This window comes from Heloderma suspectum, chromosome 5 (assembly GCF_057233095.1).
Source record: "Heloderma suspectum isolate Gila_16-S chromosome 5, 16-S_ref, whole genome shotgun sequence".
Taxonomy (NCBI): Eukaryota; Metazoa; Chordata; class Lepidosauria; order Squamata; family Helodermatidae; genus Heloderma; species Heloderma suspectum.
In genome coordinates, this window is record NC_139462.1 from 11,898,616 (window position 1) to 11,923,153 (window position 24,538).

At 47.2% G+C, this 24,538-nt stretch overlaps 1 protein-coding gene across 3 annotated transcripts in view; it reads left to right on the forward strand.

The window, feature by feature from the left end:
• Positions 1–24,538, forward strand: part of CTNNA2 (catenin alpha 2) — an 857,198-nt gene that overhangs the window by 791,429 nt on the left and 41,231 nt on the right. For all 3 annotated transcript variants that reach the window (XM_084855355.1, XM_084855357.1, XM_084855356.1), the window contains exons 14-15: positions 85–198; positions 19,054–19,235. In XM_084855355.1, coding sequence (XP_084711481.1) covers positions 85–198; positions 19,054–19,235 — 296 coding nt within the window. The remainder of the gene's footprint in view (positions 1–84; positions 199–19,053; positions 19,236–24,538) is intronic.

Here is a 24,538-nt window from a genome sequence, read left to right on the forward strand (position 1 = left end):
AGCGATCACTGGGGTTTGTCTGTAACCTTTGTAATTCTGCCAGCTCTTCTTTTCTTTCCCTTTCTCTCTCTTTTCAAAATCCAGACTCCTGAAGAGCTAGAGGATGATTCTGACTTTGAGCAGGAAGATTACGATGTTCGCAGCCGGACGAGTGTTCAGACTGAAGACGATCAGCTTATTGCTGGGCAGAGTGCAAGGGTGAGTTTAAAATCCATGCAACACATTAGCACAGCTTCAAATTCCACTGCAGAAAGTGTGCGTTTGCAAGCTGATTTGGAGAACAGGAAGCTTCAGATGACTGGATGGCAGAGCTTCGGTTTGGGTTGCCATGTATTGGTGGTTATTTTTGACACTCACATTCAGTTGATTGAAAAGTTTATTGTATTTATTGAAAAGTTTATTGAAAAGTTTTACTGAGCTTATGTCAGGGGCGCATAAACTCAGATCCGGGGGGCAAATTTGACCCTCTGGGGGTACCAATCCAGCCCTTTGTTTCCCAGAAGGCCAAACCCCCTTTCCCGGCCATATCCCCTTTCCCCCAACCACCAATCGATGTCAGGAATGAATTTGACTGTGTGGAGATGTTTAGCAGCTCAGATTCAGAATAGGAACAGCAAGAACAGAGGGAGGCACCCTCCCTAGTGAGCCCAGATAGGGCGAGACTTTCTTTCCAAGACCTTGACACACAGAGGGCCCAGCCTGCATGCTCCCCCATTCCTCCACCATGAGAATTCAAATTTCGGAGGAGGAGGGTGAGGGGCTTGATTTGAGGGATGGTAGGGTCCGTCGCAGAGTGAAGTGGAAAAAGTTAAGGGTAGGCCTCAGACGCTCTGCCAGGTTGGCCATGCGTGGAAGCCAACGTATGAGGGAGCCACCCTAAGGGAGGGGCATCCCTGCCAAGCAAGTCTGGCTGTGAAGTTCATGCCCAGACGGCTGGCAACTTCTCTGACTTCCACTTCATCTCCTCTGTTGATGTTTGTAGATGTGTAGATTGGCTGTTTCATTGCAGTCTGAGAGAATCTGCATTTGTAAAGAAACTGGTTGTTAACTGATAAAGTAGTGTTGGCCTGGAGCCTTGTTTCCTGGAGTGTGTTGATTGCAAAGGGGGTGGAGGAAGTTACATGACAATCATTTGGAGGTTGCCCGGCTTTGTGCCGTTTTCTCCCCATTCTAGCAGATGCCTCTCCTAAGGCTTTACTGGTAGTAAGAGCTTGAAGCTAAAGTATGCTGTTATTTTTGATATTTTCACCCATCCCCTTTTGCTTTTGGCCTCACCCACCACTGCAATGCAACCCCCAAGAACTTCTCCAAAATGGAATTCAGATCTTGAGCAGAAAAAGGTTCTGCACCCTGGCTTATATGATGGTCATCCCTGCCCCCGCCCCCCGCCCCGATCAGGAATTTACACTAGGAGTAAAAGAATCTGGCTTCAAACACCTAATCTGGTGCATCTATCAAGAGTCCCAGGAATTCCAGGTTTCGTATTAAAAAAAGAGATCATGTTCCTAGATCTCATGGTGATGGAGAAACATTTAAGGAGTGAGGACTCTGACTGAATTACAAATATCCATTGGACTATAATGCCCACGTGGAAGTCATTGGCATCAGGCCTTCACTATATTCATTGGTGACATGGAACTCTCCACACAGAATGGACATACGCATATGGCGCGTCCCTCAACACTGCAAAGAATGGAACACTCTGCTTGCGTGCTGCTCATCATGCACATCAAAGCCCATGTTTGCATGCTGGAGCCTTTGAACTGTGGCAATTGTGTGCGAAGGGCCCTGAGACTAGAAAGCACCTGGGTGGGGCCTTCATAATACTGTTTCTGGAGATCTCTACTGCATTGTGGACCATTCTCTATTCCTAGAAACCTATCTCCTACACCTCAATAGACCACACATTCTGTCCTTCCTTTCCTTTTGTTTTACCAAACAGGTCATCTGCACTGTTTTGCTGTTAGGACAGTACTTTTTTTTTCTATAGGGATATTGCGGTAATCTGACAGATTGAGTTTCTGCCCAGAATATCGTTGCACTGGCAGTACAATGATCCTGAAGGCTCATGCCAGATTCTATCTGATTTGCTTTCCATCAGGAAAGGTATCAGCAGCAGCTCAGTGTGCAAATTCTTCTTCAGTCTAGTCATAGGGAGGAAATGGCTGGCTAGAGAAACAGTTACACAATCCAGACCCAGTGTCAGAGGTGAGTGTAGTTGGATCACAACTGGCCCTGTTTCTGCTCCTCCTTGCTGTTGATACCTGATCGTTTGCTGTTTCTGAGAAAACAAAGAGATGTCATAGTAACTGCTGCTTGTTGTATATCTCTGGGAGACGGTGCATAGGGATGCACAAGAATTTCGCCTTGGTTCACAAATCACTCAAAGAGACGTCAGATCACAAAAGATGATATAGTAACTTCAAATCGCAATGACAAATCACAAAGACATCATAGTAACTTCAAATCACAATGACAAATCAGAAAGAGACGTCATAGTAACTGCTACTTGTTGTATATCTCTGGGAGATGGTGCATAGGGATGCACAAGAATTCTGCTTCAGTTCACAAATCACTCAAAAATCCCCTGTTACTATATTATTGCTATTTTTAATTTCATTTCTATACTGCCCCATAGCTGTTTGCAATCCTGAACGTGAACAGGAGTGCTATTTCTCCCAAAATGTTTGTAGATTCCCAAGCATGCATTCGTTTTTGCAAAAGATGCATTTTAAAAAATGCACACTTTTAAAAATGCACACATTAAAAATGTGCATTTTCATGCTTTAGTCGGGGGGGGGGGTTCACTTGTCTGAAACGTGTACTTTTCCTGTTCTAACAAACAACCAAACAACAGGTCACAAACAAGGATGGTAGTGAGTTTAACTTTGAAGTGAAGTTCAGACAACTTGGGCAATCTTGAGCATCCCTGGTTCTTCCATCTTTAGTGTTGCAGTGGTGGTGATGAGGAGGAAGAGGACCTGGGCACACCCAGGGTAGGGTCCCCAATGAGAGAATCTTGCTCAAGGGTCCCCCAAAACCTGGATTGGGTACTGGCACAAGCTAGTTGACAGTTTAAGAATCATTGTGGGAATGTGCATTCAGATGCACAGTCAATGACACTGAAAACAATGGAGTAGCAAGATGGTGTCCATATTCCAGTGCACATTCTTCCATGCATCCTAGTTATGCCCAAGGTACTTAAAGGCAAGGAGATGCAAGACACACTATGGAATTGCTGTGGATATAATGTGGATATTCTGTGCTTCAAAAGTGACATCAAAATACTGGGTACGTTCTGGTTGCCACAATTCAAAAAGGATATTGCAGAACTGAAAAAGTGCAGAGGAGGCCAACCAAATTGATTAAGAGGCTGGAGCAACTCACCTATGAGAAAAGGTTACAATGTTGGAGACTGTTTAGCTTATAAAAAGGGTGACTAGCAGGAGACATGATAGAAGTGTACGGAATTATGGTTTGGAGAAAGTGGATAGGGAGACATTTTTCTCCCTCTCTCATAATACTAGAATCTAAAGAGGTCATCATGAAGCTGAACAATGGGAGATTCAGGGCAGATGAAAGGAAGTACTTATTCACACAATGCAAAGTTAAACTATGGACTTTGCAACCACAAGATGTAGTTAGGGATGTGGAAATAAACAAAACTCGAGCTAGCGGAAGTTCTCCGAATTCTATCTCAAAGCTCATTCCGACTCAAGTCCTTATCAGATTGTAAGCTTTGAGTTTTTTGCATACAAATCCGCCCATACTTTCATGCATATTTTTCCAAATGTACACATCAGTTGTGTGCATCTTTGAAATGTACATATTTTTCTCCCATTAATTAGAGTGTATTTGTGTGCATTTTTCAAAAGTACACATTTTTTCATACACATCTTTTTTCAAATGTGCATGCTGTTGAACACATTTTGGGGGGTCCTCAAATCACACTGCAAGCTTGAAAATATACGGATGTTGATGGTAGATTGAGTCCAAATCCGTGTTCAGACTGGAAGGTGTAAACTGGGTAAATCCTATTAAAAAATGAACTGAAACAAATTTCTCATGTAGTGACAGCTGTAAAAGGGGAGTATGTATGTATGTATGTATGTATGTATTTATTTATTTGTGGCATTTATATACTGCTGAATATAATAACATCTCGCAGCAGTTCACAATATTAGAGTGGCTAATTTAACTGATTAGAGAAATTTGTAAGTGATAAAGCTATCAGTGACTACTAGTTCTCATGGGATTATTTTATAATGAAAAGTGGGTAAGGAATTTCTTAAATGAATGAGTAAATAAATACAATGGCTATATACTACCCCCAGTATCAGAGGCAGTATGCTTCTGTATACCAGTTGTTGGGGAACACTACCAGGAGGTCGCTATTGCACTCATGTCCTGCTTGTGGGCTTCCATGGGCATCTGGTTGGCCACTGCAAGAACAGAATACTGGACTAGATGGACCTTTGGTCTGAGTCAGCACAGCTGTTCTTAAAGGATCAGGTTTGCACATCTCTAGTATCCCGCTGGTATGGCTGGAGAACAACATCCCAGTCCCAGTCATGCATTCTGGTCCTTTATTCTGAACAAGTGCATTCCCATGTAGAGATGCTGGAGAAATTTGAGATGGACTAAAATGAGTTCGGATTTCTAAGAATCTTAACCTGTGAAATCCACTGCGGAGTGACTCCCCTCAGGCTGTCGCTGTGCAGAGTCCATGGACTTTCGGATTATTTTTTTGGTTTCCTGAAATTTATGTATATTTCTTTGTAGAAAAATACGCGCATTTCTGCTGAGGAAACATTGAATGGAATGGGGGACAATATGCTAAATGTTATGTACTAAGTTAAATTATGTAGATACTTACATAAATACTTACATAATTATTCGCATATTTTGCATGACAAAAAAAAATATTGCATCCATCTGTGGGTGGACAACAGAACAAAAGGCACCTGACAATCTGTGAAACACAGATGGAGTGGATTTTACACAGGTCAAGTCGAACCCCAAGTCAAAGCAGGCTAAGGCGACTTTGTGCCCCTTGTGAGGCAAAGCGGAGGGGGCACGAAGCGGCCCGGAGCAGGTTGGGTCTCGGTGTGCTTCAGCCCCCAGCCCAGCCTCCCTGGTACCTCCAGGTCCTTATCTGAGCCGCCTTCTCCTCTCTGCCACCACACGGCCTCTGCCGCCACACCTCTGCCGCCACCCCACTGCTGCCTCTGCCACCGTGCCGCTGCTGCCCTGCCCTGCTGCCAATTCTGCTGCCATCTCCTGAGGCCTGGATGTGCAGTGACTGGTCTTCTTCCAAGGAGTCGCCATTTTAAAAATTGCAACCTCCTGGAAGTGCCATTTTAAAAATGGCGACTCCCTGCAAGAAGAGTTGCTGCACGTCCAGGCCTCAGGAGGTGGCGGCAGGCAGCAGAGACAGTAGGCAGCGGCGGGCTGCTCCCATTTTCATGGCAGCAGAGGTGGTGAAGACAGCAGCAGTGGGCGGTGCAATGGAGGAGGTGATGATGGCGAAGGCGGCAGAGGAGGCAGCGGCCCAGGTAAGGAGCTGGGGGGGGGATTGCATGGGGGCATTGGGGGGGGGGACCCGCTTTGGGTTTGGGGCCAAGGTGGGTCGGGGCCCACCGAATCTGCCTGATCCGGATTGGGCCCACCTCGGAAGCTGCAAAGCGGCTTTCGAGTCAGATCAGGGGTCCCTGCACAGCCCTAATTTACAATGTCCATGAGTCACACAAAGGCTGAGATGGGTTTTTTGAATGGAGGGGTGAGAGTCCCTCTGGCCGGATTGGTTTTCTGACACTCTGAGGGAGCACAGGCACACCCTGCCCTGAATGCCACATTCTGGTTCATGCTGTTGGCCCTCTCTTCCATATCTTGCATTTTGCTGGAACTGGAAGCTTTTGCCTCCACCTTCCTCTTGACTTCGTCTGAAGTTCTGTCTCTTTCCTATTCACCAGGGGAACACCAGGGTAGGAGTGGGATGCTGCCCCATGACCACCTGGCTAACTGATAAGGTGGCCACTTACACATTCCCCCCCCCCAAGAAGAGAGAGAGAGAGAGAGAGAGAGAGAGAGGAACTGAATCACCAAATAAGAAGACAAAAGGGGACACCAATTTGCATAACATCTGTATATGCAAAAACATATGCATAAGTGTCAATTTAGAAAGAATAACTATACTTTAAATAGAAAAAAAATACACCTCACCATAGTTTATGACCCTGACCAGGTGACCAGTGTCCCTGCTCATTCTGCTGTCTTGGTGCTAAGGCTTGATGGCAACTTCAAGTGCTCCTGCTCTCTCTCTCTCTCTCTCTCTCTCTCTCTCTCCTTGTGGTTCTTTAACTTTAAATCAGGCTTGGACTGGTCAGCTCATCAAATAGAGGACACCTTCAAATAGAGGACTCTCCTCTGACAGCTCTCCAAAACAGAGGACTGCCCTCCATAAAGTAGGGCCCTACGAGCTGACCATGAGGTAGCACCGCCAAGATTAAGCTGCTACCACCTTTGCTGGCGGTGCTTGGGGTTTTTGTTGGCACTCTAATCAATAGGTTTGACTGAGCAAGGAAGTTGTTCAGAACTTTGTTGTTTAGAAAGGTTTTCAGATGCTGCCTTGATTACTGAACTGTCGTCCAGGGTGGAAAAGATCTCCCACTTGCTCTCCATCTTGACCATCCCTGACCTGTGCTTCCTGGGCTCTTCCAGCACATTTCATTGTCTTGTTTTTAAGAGAAGGGGGATTCACAGTGATGATTCATCACTATCCAACACCATTTCTACTGGAAAGTTGCACTTGTCGCCAGCATTCTAGTTTATGGACATGTCAGGGTTAAACTTAGGACCTGGACCCCCTGAGCAATTCCTCAAGGATCTCTTGACTCCGGAAGAGTCCCACCTTCCTTCTTTTACCTTCCCCTTTCCAATAACATGGGGTTTAGGCTGTAGGTGTGGGGTGATTGACACTCTAGACACAGGGCTCAACAACAACTGTTTACTGGTAAATTAAAGCAAGTAAATCACAATGAAAGGTATTTACACAATAGAGCTGAGTGATACAAAAGGCATTAAGAGAAAATAAAAAGTTGCAAAAAGCAAGTTCCTTTACCTTAGTTGTACTTAAACGTCTCCGGGCTGCTTCTTCCTGCTCACTGTTCAGAATCTGCCCCCACTTCAGGCTCAGGCTGTCTCTCTGCTCTCACTGGCTGTCTCATTCTCTTTATATATCTTCCTCCCTCAAAACCAAAATTCCTATTTCAAACCTGAAGAAATGAAACTTAACTGGGGAAATGAAATTGAAGCATAACTGGGGAAATGAAACTACTTCTCTCAGGGATACCCCCTCCCAACAAAAAACCCAAGCCTCTAGGCCTGACCTTTTGTTTTCCTAACCTCTATAGGCCTCAACCCTTCACAGGACAATATTTAAATATTGACCAAACTGCATACATCGTCACAGGGGTACAACACAAGGTTTTTCCTACTTAGAAGTGCCCTCTGTGTAAAAAAGGATTAACAGTTGAAGTTGCCCTGATTCTACCATTCTTTGCATGAGCTCTCCACTTAAGCAAAACTGTAGTAGAATGCTATGTTTGTTTGGAACGTACTAGGGATGTCAGAGAATTCCGCGATGGATCTCGGTGAGGCCGAATGCCAGTGCATTTGGCCCCCCCAAAACCTATAGCTGAACGAAGCCCCCACCCCCCCAACCCACAAAAGGCGCGCAGGACGAAGTACCCACTGCCCCCACCCCATGAAAGGCACACGAAACGGAGCACTAACCTGGTCCCGTCTGCGCTGCTGTGCGAATGGCGGCCGTCCTGCGGCCGCCATTCGCTTGCTCCTCTTCAGCCGTGATAGGCTACATAAATACTTACGTAGCCTATCACAGCTAATGCAGGGATGCCATTTGCGTCCCTGTGGAGGCCATGATAGGCTACATAAGTATTTACGTAGCCTATCACGGCGGGGGGGGGGGAAACCTGAGCGTACGCAAATGGCGGTAGCTGCCGCCATTTGCATACGCTGGGTTTTTCCCCCCCTGCCGTGATAGGCTTCGTAAGTATTTACATAGCCTATCACGGCAGGGGGAAAAAAAAACCAGCGTACGCAAATGGCAGCGGCTACCGCCATTTGCGTACGCTCAGGTTTCCCCCCTGCCATGACAGGCTACGTAAATTTTTACGTAGCCTATAATGGCGAAAGAAAGGGATGCAAATGATGGCGGCTACGACAGCCGCCATTTGCGTCCTTGCAGGGCTGCCCAGCGGCCGGATGTCTGGCGGCTCTGCGGCTTGGCTGTGGAGCGGAGCCAGCTGGCCAGGATTCCGGGGGGAGGCGCAGAGCACCTCCCCACTGGTGAGGATTCCGGGGGAAGGGACGGAGCACCTCCCCCCCCAGCAGAACCCGGCGGAGCCAGGTAAGTGGGGTTTCATACACCCCTAGAATGTACTGCAGCTGTGAGCACTGAGCATGCAGGAAATGAATTTTGAAAAACCCACTGAAGGCATATACTGAGTGCTGTACTCCTCAAGGTTGTCCATTAGTCATGGTTTCCAGTGTGCTAATTTGTCTTGGTGAATGGTTTTAACGTGCTGAGTAGTCTTTGCAAATCTAATTGCAACTGAAAGCAGTTGTTACCGAATCAGGGCAACTTTAGCAGTGTAATTGTTTCATGATAAACTGAAGATGCTGTCATGGGTGACCTTGACTTATGCAACGAGACTGCCGATTAGGTTGACGAGTGACCCCAGCAGTCAGAGAATGCTGGAAAAGTGAAGCTTGTAGTACCCTCAGGGTATTTCCACTCTTGGATTAATGGTTTACTCTTGCTAAGTAGTCTGCAACAGCTGAGATAAAAAACCAATGGAATTCAAGGCCAAAATCTAGGAAAAAAACACCATCCAGAAATAAGTACAGCATCAGTGGTGCTTTTGTTTATCAAAAGTCAAGCTTATTCCTTCCAGAAGAGAAAATCAGGACTGATATAAGATGAACTGACACAACTGATCAGGTGGCTATTTATGAGTTGCCCCCAAAGTGGAAACGCATCACCAAAAAAAGGACAAATAAGGTCACCTATTCAATGTATATGTATTGATGCAAATTTAGAAATAATTATGATTTTTTAAATAGAAATACAGTACATCTCAACATAGTGTGGAAGACTTTGGCCAGGTGACCTGTGCGCCTTGCTCATTCCACTGTCCAGGTGCTGTTGACAGGCAAATTCCTGACTGTTCGAGCAATACGACAATGGAACCAATTATCTAGGGAGGTGGTGGGCTCTCCCATTGTGGAGGCGTTCAAGATGAGGCTGGACAGCCACTTGTCAGGGATGCTTTGACTTGGATTCTTGCACTGAGCAGGGGGTTGGACTTGATAGTTTTGCAGGCCCCTTCCAATCCTACTATTCTATGAGTCTATGAAATAAATGGTAAATTCTCCCAATGGAGGGAAGTAAATAGTGGGGTCCCACAGGGATCTGTATTAGGACCAATGCTTTTCAACCTGTTCATAAATTATCTGGAATTAGGAGTGAGCCAAGTTTGCCAATGACACCAAATTATTTGGGTGGTTAAAACAAAAAGGGATTGTGAAGAGCTCCAAAAGGATCTCTCCAAACTGGGAGAATGGACATCTAAATGGCAAATGCGGTTCAATGCAAGCAAGTGTAATGTGATGCACGTTGGGGCAAAAAAAATCCCAACTTCAAATATAACCTGATGGGATCTCAGCTAGTGGTGACTGACCAAGAAAGAGATCTTGGGGTTGTGGTGGACAGCTCGATGAAAATATCAACCCATTGTGCGGCCCCTGTAAAAAAGGCAATCTCCATGTTAGGCATAATTAGAAAAGGAATTGAGAATAAAACTGCCAATATCATACTGCCCTTATACAAATCTATGGTGCAACCACACTTGGACTACTGTGTACAGTACTGGTCACCACATCTAAAAAAAAGGTATTGTAGAGCTGGAAAAAGTGCAGAAAGGGACAACTAAATTGATCAAGGGGCTGGAGCATCTCCCCTATGAGGGAAGGTTAGAACAGCTGGGCTTGTTTAGCTTGGAAATAAGGAGGGTAAGGGGAGACATGACGATAGAGTCTACAAAATTATGCATGGTGTGGAGAATGTGGATAGGGAGACATTTTTCCCCCTCTCTCAAAATACTAGAACCCAATGGGGTCATCCTATGAAGCTGACTGGTAGGAGATTCAGGATAGATAAAAGTACTTCACACAGCACATAGTTAAACTATGAAATTAGCTACCACAAGATGTAGTGATGGCCACCAATTTGCTTTAAAGGGAGTTAGATAAATACCTGGGGGAGAAGGCTATCAATGGCTACAAGTCCTGATGGCTATGTCTACCTCCAGTACCAGAGGAAGTATGCCTGTGTACACCAGTTGCTGGGGAACATGGGCAGGAGGGTGCTCTTGCACTTGTGTCCTGCTTGTGGGTTCCCAGTCAACAGCTGGCTGGCCACTGTGTGAACAGAATGCTGGACTAGATGGACTGATCCAGCATGGATTCTACTTTGGGCATGGTCTGATCCAGCATGGCTCTTCTTATGTTCTTAACTTCAAGGATCAGCTCTTCCTTCTGGTGGTTCTTTATCTTTAAACCAGACTTGTACTGGACAGATCTTCACATAGAAGACACCTTCAAAACAGAGGACTGTCCTCGGTAAAAAAGGACACATGGCCAGGACTGGGTATTGCAGGACTGCCCAAAATGCACCAACAAACACATGCATCTACAACAAGTTTTAGGACCTTCAAAGTGGATACTGAATAGACCCAACATTTCATTAAAATACTTGTAGTTAGTGTGGTTGTCATTAGGGAGATTCAGATGACCCCCTGTGCAGGTGAGCCCTGCCCCTGACAAGCCCACCTTCCATCCCCCAGAGTTCTGAGCACATTAGAAGGGAATCTACCTGTGTGCTGATATATGTGTGTAGAGCTCTTCCAGATGTGGGGCAACCCTGGCCTGGGGTCTCCCTCCATGGGCAGGAGCTCTATGCACATGCATTGGTATGCAGATAGAGCCCCTTCCAGTAAGCTCCAGATTATGCATAGCATGGCAGAGGATGGCCTAGCACATGCAGCCCTGTGATGTCCATCATGCACTATTTCAATGCATGGCAGGTCATCTGAACACCCCCCCATCAAAATGTATAGGATGGGGGCTAAACTTCCTTTCAGACCCTCACTGCACTTCCAGCCACTGTGAATCAAGCCTCCTCATATCTGCCTAGCTTCCTCATCCTGCGTTCTGTCTTTTTTGGTCACTCTAGAGTATGACCAAATGCTTGGAAATGGCTCTTGTTTCTAGGAACAAGACCATCAGAAATGTAGGCAGTTCCTTTTGCAGCATTCTCATTCAGAGTTTTTCTTATTTGTCATCCTATTCCATGTGTCATTAGTAAAATGATTGTAGGGTCACTCATATCCCATGTTAACAGAATCAGGGCTATTTATGGTGGTCCACTATGATCTTGAAAGTTGAAGCAAGAGTTCTGCCTTCACAGTACTATCCAGCAGCCCCCAAGTTGGTGCCAAGAAAAGCTAGATTTTGAGATAAGTATGCATTAAGCAGATTTGCATCTATTTTGTCATTTTCTGTCATGAATTCTGCTTATGCTGGTCAATGGGAGAGACAATACTATTCATGGCACTGTCTTTCAAGCCTGTTTGCCAGCCTTAAGGGCTAGAAACTTGCTTATTTTCTTGTTTCTTTTTTTTCACAAAGTGAAACTTGATGTTCCCTAAATGTTGGATTCTTTACTCAGAGCTAGTATCTGCACTTTTGTGCAAGACTTTTAGAGAATTCGTAAGATCTCACAGTATCTGGCCACAAAATACTCTTTGCCAGTGTAATGCTGCAGGGTATAAGAGGCCAGTGTTTTAATGGCTCAAAATGCCTCCTTGATTAGAAATAAATAAAACTGGAATTTGAATGCTCTATCTCCCACAGAGAGAGGGCTCTTTAAAAAATGCATCAGCTATTAAAAGAGGTGTGACAGTCAAGGTTAGGGTGTTAGCTATGGTGAGAATCAGACCAGATATCAGTAGCAGAAATGGAGTGCGCGCACACACACATGAATATGTATCATCTTGGAAGATACATGTATCATCTTGGAAGATGAGCATTAGATGCATAAAACAGGCCCAGTGTTGTCTTTCAAATGCAAAGAAGAGGGGAGTCACTTTCTTTGCCTTTGTGTGTGAAAGGGGAGGAGGGGCTTCTTTGCACATTAACATTTCAGACTGCTGAGTTACATTGATAATACCTAATTAAAACTCAGGCATTGAATTCTAATTTGATTAACTTGCACATTTTCTCCATTTTTCTGATCTCCTATTTCTAGATAACCCTTTTTTTAATTCTGGTTTTAGAAAAGGTCAATTATGAATTTTTTAAAAGCCAAGAGCATTTTAAGAATATGTAGAGGGAGGCTACAGCTGACTGAAAGTGACATAAACAAGAAAAAATGTAACAACACTTAAATATATGTCTCACCCCATTAAATGTACCACACAGCTTGGTAGAACCCTGGAGCCAAACAGTATCTCAGCCTGGAAATCATTGTTGGAAGTGCCCATTTGATCTTCAAAAGTAATTATTATAATTTTGCTATTCTATGTTGCAACTTTGTTGCTGGTTTCTTGAAAAAGTCGGGGTAAACTAGAATTGACAAGTTTAGGACCAGTTGTCATGTTCCTTGATCCTCCCCCTTTGAAATCCACACACTCTAGGAAACAAGGCTTCAGGCTCACTAGTTTATTAGTTAACAACTAGCTTCTTTACAAATGCAGATTCTAGGAAACTCTCAGACTGCAATGAAACGGCTAATCCACACATCTATGAATATATCAATAGACTAGAGGAGCTGAAGTGGAAGTTAGAGAAGTTGCCAGCAGTCTGGGCAAGAACATCTCAGACCAGCTTTGCAGGGATGCCCCTCCCTTTGGTGGCTCCCTCCTACATTGGCTTCCAAGGGTGGCCCCCTCCTATGTTGGCTTCCAAGGGTGGCCAACCTGGTGGAGTGTCTGAGTCCTGCCCCTAACTTTTCCCGCTTCACTCTGCAACGGACCCTAGCATCCCTCAAGTTAACACCCCTCGCTCTCCTCCTCCCCTGAAACAGGGGTTCTCACGGTGGAGGAAAAGGCAGGTATGTTCAGGCTGAGCCATCTGTGTGTCAAGGTCTCAGGAAGAAAGCCTTGCCATATCTGAGCTCACTAGGGAGGGTGCCTCCCCCTGTTCTGGCTGTTCCCATTCTGAAACCGAGCTGCTAGACATCTCCACATGCTCAGATTCATTTCTGACACCGGTATCATCCCAGAGCCTGCTTTCCTCTTCTATACAATTCAGAGCAAGCCAACAAGAGCAATCTTTTCCAAATAAGCTGAAATGGTTGGATGAACCTTGCTCTTCAATTGGGCAGTCTCCTATTCAACTCTACCGCTAATGTAAATTACACAGTGCTGCTGTAAGAGACCTTTAATGCAATGCCAGTAGGGTTTGCTGGCACAACAAGTTTCTCTTGACAGTTCTTGTACCAACAAGCTTCATTGCACCCAATTGTGGCCAAGACCTTTCTTCCTAAACCTGCCTGCCAGTTTGGGATCTTGGTTTCCCTCTTGACTTGCACTGTGAACCAGTTGCTTGAGCTTACTGCCTGCCTGCAGTTTGATTCTTTGTCTAGGGCCCTGGGCATCCTTCAGGAGTGACAAGGGGATGGCGGAAAAATATCTATGGTCCAACTGGTCTCAGTGGAAACTGGGTATACCACTGCCTTGGGTCCATGTACGACCCTAAGTTTGCTCCAATAAGGTACTTCTCTTCATCACCCACCCAGCCTGCTTCCTCTATGGTGACCCGTGACCTGCCTTTTTTGGCCCAGTCTACCAGTGGAAGTCTGATGCAGCTTTCTCAGTTGGTTCACAAGACAAATCCTGGTAACGCAATTCTATAACCTTATTTGCAAAACCAGTTACTAAGGCAATCCTCCAGAGGACATTCTATCTTTATTGGGAAGCTGTCAAATATGTTGAAGAACTCCTACCACCCTGACCTGTAAGTCACATCCCTGTCAGGGTGGAGCTACCCATTATGTGTAATTTTCAGATTTCTTCCACCTGCCCCCACAAGGATATTTATTTAATTAATTAATTAATTAATTAATCGCCCATCAGGCTGGTCACCCAGCCACTCTGGGTGATGTACAAGCATATAATAAAACAGTTGAAAACAATAACATTCTACAATAAAAACATTTTCTAAAATACCCTAACCCACCCCAAATGCCTGCCTGAACAACCACATTTTTAATGTGCGGCGGAAGCTCATTAAAGAGGGAGCATGGCGGAGTTCCCTAGGGAGGGAGTTCCACAGAGTGGGGGCCACCACAGAGAAGGCCCTCTCCCTCGTCCTCACCAGCCTAGCTGTCCTGGCTGATGGGACAGAGAGAAGGCCATCCAAGGCTGATCTTGTTAAGCAGCCTGTCTGGTGTTGCTGGAGGCAGTCCTTAAGATAGGCTGGGCCGGAACCATATAGGGTTTTAAAGGTCAAAACCAACACCTTGAATTTGGCCCGGAAAACAACTGGTAACCAGTGCAACTCCTTCAGCGCTGGAGTGATGTGATCTCGCCGGCGGCTGCCTTTAATCAGACGAGCCGCTGCATTCTGTACCAGCTGCAGCTTCCGAACCATCTTCAAGGGTAACCCCACGTAGAGTGCATTACAGTAGTCTAAACGAGAGGAGACCAGGGCATGTACTACCAATGGGAGCAGATGGTTGGGAAGGAAGGGGCGCAGCCGCCGTATCAGATGGTGTTGATACAGCGCGGTCTGGCTCACAGCTGACACCTGACTCCCATGGACAGCTGGGAGTCCAAAAAGGCTGCGGACCTGGTCTTTCAAGGGTAGCCGTACCCCATTCAACATCAGGTCAACATCCCCCAACCTCCTCTTGTCTCCCACCAAAAGTACCTTGGTCTTGTCAGGGTTCAGCTTCAGCTTATTCCTCCTCATCCAGCCACTCACCGTCTCCAGACATTTGGACAGGGATTCTACGGCCAACCTTGGTGAAGATTTGAATGAGAGGTAGAGCTGCATGTCATCTGCATATTGATCACACCGCACCCCAAACCTCCTGATGATAGCCCCCAGCGGCTTCACATAGATGTTAAATAGCATCGGGGAGAGGATGGAACCCTGTGGCACCCCACAAGTGAGTGGCCACGGGTCCAAAACCTCCTCTCCCAGTGCTACCCTCTGGTACCTGCCAGAGACGAAGGACCGGAACCACTGCAATATGGTGTTTCCAATGCCCAACCCCTCGAGGGTCCAGGAGGATACCGTGGTCAACGGTATCAAAAGCTGCTGAGAGGTCGAGGAGAACAAGGAAGGTGCATTCACTCCTATCCAGAGCCGTATTTTGTTAATTTTGCAAAGCAGCTGTGGGCTGGCCCTGGCTTTGGTCTGAGTAGAGGACATGCTGGAGGGAGGGGATGTTTAACCTTTTCATTGCCATTGCTACATATTGTGGTAGCCAATTCCATAGTTTAACTCTGAGCTGTGTGAATAGTTACTTCCTTTTATCTATCCTAAATTTCCTACCAATCAGCTTCATAGGATGACCCCGAATTCTAGCATTATGATAGGGAAAAATAATGTCTCCCTATCCACCTTCTCCATACCATGCCTAATTTTATACACCTCTGTCATGTCTCCCTTTATTTGCCTCCCCCACCCCCAGCTAAGCAGCTCCAAATGTTGTAACCTTTCCTCATAGAAGAGACTTGCTCCAGCCCCTTGGTCATTTTGGTTGCCCATTTTGCACCGTTTCTAGCTCCACAGTCAGTGTCTTTTGAGGTGTGGTGACCAAGCACAGTATTGTGAGTGTGGTGGCACCACAGATTTGTAAGGGCGGTATGTAGTGACAGCCTTGTTTTTTTATTCTTTTCCTAATTATGCCCACCATGAATTTTAAGTGGATGAGTGGCTGTCAAGGAAAGAACTGCTCCCACACCTCCAACTACCTGCTGGTCTTCTGCTCAGCCTGAAGCCAGCTAGCCACAGTTGCTTTGTATGATTAAAGAAAGCTTTCAGGGAAAAAGCTTTGGAGACCTTTGGTTATTGGGCAGTATAGAAATAGAAATAAATGTGTGTGTGTGTGTGTGTGTGTGTGTGTAAAGTCATATGCGTTAATAATGTTGACCGATTGTGTTTCTCTCAGTATGAAAGTACACAGCTGGAAATTTGGGGGCCAGCCATGTCTCAGATTCCTCTCTAGTACTTTTAGAGGCCAGCATCTTAAGCCCAGAAGGTGAAACACACAAAGTGTAGGGTGCCTGAAACCACTGGTTTGTCCTGGGCTGTGTTTCCACGACAACAGAAAGAGAAGGTAATGGAGGAGTAAAGGTAAAGGTAAAGGTGTCCCCAGCCAGTCGTGTCCGACTCTAGGGTGCGGTGCTCATCCCCGTTTCTAAGCCGAAGAGCCAGCGCTGTCCGAAGACGCTTCTGTGGTCATGTGGCCGGCATGACTGAACACCGAGGTGCATGGAACGCTGTTACCTTTCCCGCCGAGGCGGTACCTATTTATCTACTTGCAATTTCTTGCTTTCGAACTGCTAGGTTGGCAGAAGCTGGGACTGAAGACGGGAGCTCACTCCGTCACGCAGCACTCGGGTCTCGAACTGCTGACCTGCCGACCTTCCGGTCTGCAGTTCAGCGTCTTAACCACTAAGTAGGGATGGGGGAGAATTTCTCCCCGAAACTTCGGGGGGCCGAGTGCCAACGTGTTCGGCCCCCCGAAGTAGTTTTGGGGAGAAATTGTCCGCACCCCCCCTGGGAGGGGACTTACCTTTCCCGAATGTCCCTCCCAGCGGTGGGTCCGGGCGGCGGTTCGTCAGGTCGTCGACAGGGGCAGAGGCAGCAGCCGGTCTTTTGACCGGCTGCCGCCGCTGCCATTCCAATAAAAGTAAAAAAAAAACACACGCCCCCGTGATAGGCTACGTGACGATTAACGTAGCCTATCACGGCTAGATTTGCAAAGTCAGCCATGATAGGCTACGTTAATCGTCACGTAGCCTATCACGGGTGACTTAAAAACAACAAAAAAAGCGCGTACAGCTAATGGCAGCCCCCATAGGGAGCCGCCATTCACGTTCCTTATTTGGTCGCCGTAGTCTACGTAAATCTTTACGTAGACTACAGCGACCAAATAAGGAACGCGAATGGCGGCTCCCTATGGGGGCCGCCATTTGCGTACGCACTTTTTTTTTTTTTTGAAGTCACCCGTGATAGGCTACGTGACGATTAACGTAGCCTATCATGGCTGACTTTGCAGATCTAGCCATGATAGGCTACATTAATCGTCACGTAGCCTATCACGGGGGCGTTTTTGTTTTTTTTTTAACTTTTTATTTCGTGGTCGGGCGAGGCGAGGCGCCTCCTCCCCGGCCTGAATTTCGGCCGGGCGAGGCGGGAAGCCTCCCCCCTGGCCTGAATTTCGGCCGGGCGAGGTGGGAAGCCTCCCCCCCCCGGCCTGAACTTCAGGGGGAGCAGCGAAGCGCCTCCCCCCCACCGCGAAGCAAGCTGCGAGACCAGGTAAGTGGCTTTCGTGCACTCCTACCACTAAGCCACCTCGGCCCCACAATGGAGGAGTACCAGATTTTTAAAAAGGAATCGGCTTTGCTGTGAGCAGGGTTCCACAAGCAGATTCTCCGCAGCAGTAAAAATCGCTTAACAGAACATACTTCCTGGTGGGGGTGGGGGTGAACGTCATCTGACTGGCAGGGGCTGCTCAAGCAGTAAGAGAGGCTTCCCCCTTCCCCCCGTTTCTCCTTTCCCCTGAAAGTCCAGATGCACCTGCATTTCAGGAGCAGGCCTCATTGAGCGCAATGGGAGTTGCTTCTGAGTAGACACAAATATGCTTGTGCTGGGAAAGGGGGGAGAGAACACAAAGACAGGAACCAGCCCCCATGTTAACCCACAGGACCTTATTGACCACAATGGGAGTTACTTCTGAGGAGACAGAACTGAGGGTTTGTTGTGGGAAAGACAGCACTAAACACAAGACAGAAACCATTGTAACCCGCAGGATATCTATAACGAAGCTGTGAAGTACTTACTTCCTAAGGCAGCCTTCAGATGTGCTTAATCGGAGTGAAAGAAAGAATGAATCGGAGTGAAAGAATGAATCGGAGCCTTCAGATGTGCTTAATCGCTCTTAAGGAATTAGGCTTTAAAATGTGCCATTTCAGTTGAGGGGGAATCTCTGTAAGTTCTTGATCTGGGCATTCAAAGGCCAGCCTCATTCAGCACAACGGGAGTTACTTCTGAGGAGACACTAATGGGTTTGTTGTGGGAAAGAGAAGGAAAACAGCCCCCATTTTAACACATAGGGTCTCTATAAGGAAGCTGTGAAGTAGTTACTTCCTTAAGGCAATGAATCGGAGCCTCAAGATCATGCTTAATTGCACTTAAGGAATTGGCCTTTAAAATGAGGGGCTTCTCTGTTATTTCTGTGGGCATTGAGAGGGCATGCCTCATTCAACACAATGTGAGGAAACACCCCTTGACTGGGGCCATGGTGAAAGGCACACCCATGGGCAGGGCTAGCATACCCAAGGTCGATGCGGGGGTTGGGGCACACAGCAACTATATCAGGTAGAACCCAACTGAAGGAAAATAATCGGCCTTTAAGCAGTCTCAGGAAATCCAGTTTTTCCCTGATAAGCTCCAGGGTGGCTGCTGGATGGGCGCGATGTCATGTACCCCTAACGACCACAACACGCAGACGGCTCTGAGGAAATTGCTGGTGGAAACACCCCCTGGAAATGCTATGAATTGTAGAAACAGATGTTCCCAAGCCGTTCCCTCCACCTTACAATATTCAGCTCTTGTGAACTGGTTTCTCCAGTTGTGTGGAAGTGGTAGGAAGATAATTGACAGCACTTGTTCTTGATAAGAGTTCGCTTTTTAGAACAAAAACAAATGTTGTGTGTGTTTCTTCTGATACAGGCTATCATGGCTCAGCTTCCCCAGGAGGAGAAGGCTAAAATAGCAGAGCAAGTAGAGATATTCCACCAAGAAAAAAGCAAACTGGATGCTGAAGTGGCCAAGTGGGATGACAGTGGCAATGATATCATTGTCCTGGCCAAGCAGATGTGCATGATCATGATGGAGATGACAGACTTCACTAGGTACGTATGTCTCACACTCCTCTTGCTGAGAGTGGTTGACAAGGAAGAAACACTAATGGTAGAGGACTGTCCAGATGAACTGGTGCTGGATTGAAGATTTCAGACCAGACATTTGGTGGTGGTGGTGGTGGTGGTGGTGGTGGTGTGTGTGTGTGTGTGTACATTTCAGGGGATTGATGGGGTGCAGGGGAAAGTTCAGTGCTTGAAAGAATGCTTGAAGTTGCCCAATCCCCACACACACACACACACACAAACACACACACACCATCTTGTCCTGGTCGTAGGGATGGACGAAAGTCCCTCACCTGTTCTCGAAGCTTGCTTCGTGGTGGGGGGGAGGCGCTTCGGTTCTCCCCCTGAAGTTCAGGCGAGGGGGGGGGGAGGCGCCCTGCCTTGCCCGGCCGAAACTCAGGCCAGGGGGGAGGCGGCCCATCCCTCGCCGGCGAAATTCAGGCCGGGTAGGAGCGCCCCGTCTACCCGGCCACGAAAAAAAAAGTAAAAAACAAAACAAAACACACACCCGTGATAGGCTACGTAACGATTTACGTGGCCTGTCACAGCTAGATTTCCAAAGTCAGCCGTGATAGGCTACGTAAATCGTTACGTAGCCTATATCACGGGTGTGTGTGTGTTTTTTTTTAATTTACTTTTTTTTTTGCAATGGTGGCGGCGGCAGCCAGTCGGGAGACCGGCCACCGCCCCCACCCCCGACGAACCGCCGCCGAACTGCCGCCGGGACCCACCGCCGAGAGGGACATTCAGCCACGGTAAGTCCCATCCCTGGGGGGGGGGCGGGGGGCTGGCAGAGAATTTCCCCACCAATTTCGGGGGGCTGAATGTGTTGGCATTCGGCCTCCCGAAGATTCGTGGAGAAATTATCCGCCATCCCTACCAAGGAGGAAAAGCTTCTCTTGGGGGCTCAGACAGCTCCTTCTTCCCCCCATGCTTCATTCTAAACTGAAGAAGATACTTCCAGGGTAGTGATACTGGCAGGGTCTTTTTCTGTCAGGGATCATGGAGTTGAACTACAATTCCCAAGATCCCCATCAGAAAATGACACTGGCTGTTTTCTGCCAGGGATCATGCAGGGCCAGCCAAAGACGTTTTGCTGCCTGAGGCAAATAACAAGATGGCGCCCCTTCCCATTCCATGTTCCAAAGCTGACTTGGACTGGCAGTTGACTATTTCTTCGACACTGGTGGCAGGAAAGGATCTTCCACTGCACCTGAAGGCAGAAAGCTAGCTCAGGCCACTTGGCACATAGCTTTCCTTTCTCCTAGTAGGGATGGGGGAGAATTCCTCCCCGAAACTTTGGGGGGCCGAGTGCCAATGCATTCGGTCCTCTGAAGGTTGTTCGGGGAGAAATTCTCCGCCCCCCTGCCCCCCGCCCCCCCCCCCCGGGATGGGACTTACCTTTCACGAATGTCCCTCTCAGCGGCGGGTCCCGGCGGCGGTTCGGCAGGTCTTCATCAGGGGCCGGGGCAGTAGCCGGTCTTTTGACCGGCTGCCGCCGCCGCCATTACAAGAAAAGTAAAAAAAAACACAACGCCCCTGTGATAGGCTACGTAACGATTAACGTAGCCTATCACGGCTAGATTTGCAAAGTCAGCCGTGATAGGCTACGTTAATTGTCACGTAGCCTATCACGGGTGACTTTAAAAAAAACAACAAAAAAAGCGCGTACAGCTAATGGTGGCCCCCATAGGGAGCCGCCATTCGCGTTCCTTATTTGGTCCCTGTAGTCTACGTAAAGATTTACGTAGACTACGGTGAAAATAAGGACAACGCAAATAGCGTTGCCCTTATTTTCGCCGTAGTCTATGTAAATCTTTATGTAGACTACAGGGTATTCCCGGCCTGAATTTCGGGGGGAGCAGCGAAGCGCCTCCCCCCCACCGCAAAGCAAGCTGCGAGACCAGGTAAGTGACTTTCGTGCATCCCTACCTACAAGCCCTTACTGCTACCTCCCAGGGTCTGCTGCTTGAGGCAACTGCCTCACTCTGCATAATAGTAGGGCTGGCCCTGGGATCCTATGGGTTGCAGTTCAACTGCATGATCCCAACAGAAAAAAAAGATAGTGGCAGTATCATTATGCTGCCAACATCATCTTCACGATAAGATGAAGCACGGGAGAAGGAGAGGCCCAGCAGCCCTCTCCCAACTTTACAGGACCTGCCACCACCTGCTATCCTGACCTGGTCCAATAGGTAAACTCCCTCCCCTCCACAAGGACCAAGATAGCTTGGGGTGGCATGTGTATGTGGTGCAATGCTGCCAGTGTGTTGTAGTGGCATGAGTGCTGGACTAGGAGATGGGAGACCCGGGTTCTAGTCCCCACTCGGCCATGGAAGCTCACTGGGTGACTTTGGGCCAGTCACAGACTCTCAGCCCAACCTACCTCACAGGGTGGTTGTTGTGAGGATGAAATGGAGAGGAGGAGGATTAAGTTCCTTGCCTTGGGTTCCTTGCAAGAGGAAAAAATGGTGGGATATAAATGCAATAATAAATGTATGTATGTATGTACGTATGTATGTGTACAAGCAGAATGCAGGCTGGTGGCCTGCTCAAGACAATCTCTGCTGCCCAGATTCAAACCCCATGATCCCCAGCAGAAAAAAAGCCATTGTCAATGCCACTACGGTATGGTCTGAGGGCGCATGATGCAGCCATCTTGCTGAAGCTAAGCAGGTCTGAGCGTGGTCAGTGCCTGGTGGAGAACCACCAGGGAGCCCCATGCTCAACACCTTGGGTTCCCTAATGAGAGAAAAGTAGGATAAAATTTTACTAAAACACACTGAGTTTAGAACAGCCTTCCCCAACCCAGTGCCCTCCAGATACGTTGGACTACAACTCCCATTATCCTCAGCTAGCAGGGCTGTTGCCATGCTGGCTAGGAATGATGGGAGCTGAAGTCCAACACATCTGGAAGGCACCAGACTGGGGAAAGCTGATTTAGAAAGAGGCATCAAGAAAGAAGAAAGGCCGCCTCCCCTGTCTATGGAAGAGCTGTCCCCACCTGCTATCCCATCCTGGACCCCAAGGTAAGCTTTTATGTTTGGGCAGCAGGATAGGGTGGTGAGTGGGGATGCGTGTGAGCAGAATCAAGATCAGTGGACACCTTGGGATGGATTGTGCTCCCTGTCCCAAAGCTGCTTGCAGAATTCAAGCAGGGGTATTGGCTATCCAGACACCCCTCATCTAGAACCCTTCTCCCTGGCATCATAGTTCTGTATTTGTTTGGATGGAGAATCACATGAGCTCCCAGCTACAACCTGAAGTGGTACAGCCCTGACTCAGGTCAACCACCTTGGAGAAAACTAGATCTTCATTTTAGCTGGATGTGTGTAATGATATGCAGGTGGTCTGCAATAAAGTTGGGACAACATGTTTAGGAACCTTGCTGTAGATATGAGAAAATGATGTATTGGGTGTGAGCATTGCACTTTTTCTGGTACATAGCCAGCTGCCATTTCACCTGCAGTCTTCTTCATCTGTTTTCCCATGTCATTTCTCCCTTTAGCATTAAGCTTGTGAGGATATCTCGTTGTCAGGAAGCCTGTTCAGTTAGTGTATATTTTCCACATGAATGTCAGGTACTAATACTTTGTTTAGCACCAATCAAAATGCACATGCTCTCCTAAACCTCCTGCATTTCCAGGAATCAGCTATAATGGCAAAAGCTGAGATTAAGTAAGATTGACTGCCAAAGAGATCAAAGACAGGAAAATGCACAGGAGTCTTTAAACCTCCCTTGAATCTCCGGGGGGTTTACAGACAAGAATGTTGCTTATTGGGCAGATTAAAAATACACTTTTTAAAAAATTGTGGTACCTGCCAGTTGTGTTTGACTACAACTCCCATTACCCCCAACCAGCTGGCCTTGTTGTCTATAGGAGTTATAGTACGTACAACACATCTGGAGAGAACCAGGTTAGAGAAGTTTGATCTAGTAGTCAGAGGCAAATGGTCTCTGAATGTAAAAATATGAAGGTGTTTCACATGAGCTCCCTTATGCGGGATTGTGTGTGTGTGTGTGTGTGTGTGTCTGTACGTGTACTGGGCAGACTAAATGTTCCTACAGCTAAGGTGCTGTCAGTTGCTCCTTCCTGTTGTGATAAGGGGACAGCCATTCTGTTTTGAATTGCAGCAATGAAAAGAGATCCCACTTTGGAAAACTCCCAGAATATTTCACTAGAACAAGTGCACTGCTTTGGCTATCATCCAGCACTGTAGCTTATTTAGGATGAATGGTTCATCTAGGCCTGTATCAATTTACAATATCAACTGAGATGACACTTCTCCAATGACTTAGGCCTCATTCTCACAGAGGTGGTAAGCCTATATCTGGGCTGTACTATTCCAGACTGCAGGCAGGGACCTCACATGCTTGAATACTTTTTCATACAAATAAAATAAATAAAACTGAAATCTTCACATAGAAAACTACCTTAGCCTCCTCCCTAACTGGCTATTTTTCATTGTTCAGGAAATATATTTCTATGGAAGACCATTTATTCGTGAGAGCCCCAAGCTGTGGCCTGAAGTGGGACAGGCCAAACAGATTTTGTAATATCTGTTCCCTCTGTGTTTTGTGGATTGTCAGGTTCTTTCACTCTGTCATCCACACAGTGACAGAATTGAGTTTTTTTAAAAGGAAAGTACAAACATTTCATTCCTATTTGCAAATGTGCACTTGTGCAAATGTGCATTTTCAAAAGTCCATCCCAAACATCAGTCTTTCCTGATACAAATCTGAAGGCCAAACATAATTTTACATGTGGTAATTTGTATCTTTTCTTTTAAAAACTGAAAGCAGCCTTTGGGGGTATGCGTTTCAGTGGATGGATGTGTGTGTACAGCGGGGGGTGGAGGGTCCCCACCAACTGGTTTTCTGCTCAGAGTTGGTCCTCTCCCAAGATGCATTTTGCCCTGTGGGGAAAGGCACAGTATTTTCCTCATCCACATGCACAGGAGCAAAAGTTAGGTTGAAAAGGTTGAAAAATGTATAGGGTTAAAGGTTAAGTAGTCTCTTCTCACCCCCATCACTCCTCTGCTGAACTTGTAGCTTTGAATTAGGGTTGGCGGAGAATTTCTCCCCGAAACTTCGGGGGGCCGAGCGCCAACGTGTTCGGCCCCCCGAACAAGTTTCGGGGAGAAATTCTCTGCCCCCCCGCCCCCCGCACCCCCCCGGGACGGGACTTACCTTTGGCGAATGTCCCTCCCGGTGGCGGGTCCGGCTGGCGGTTCGGCGGGTGTTCGTCCGGGGCAGGAGCGGCAGCCGGTCTTTTGACCGGCTGCCGCCG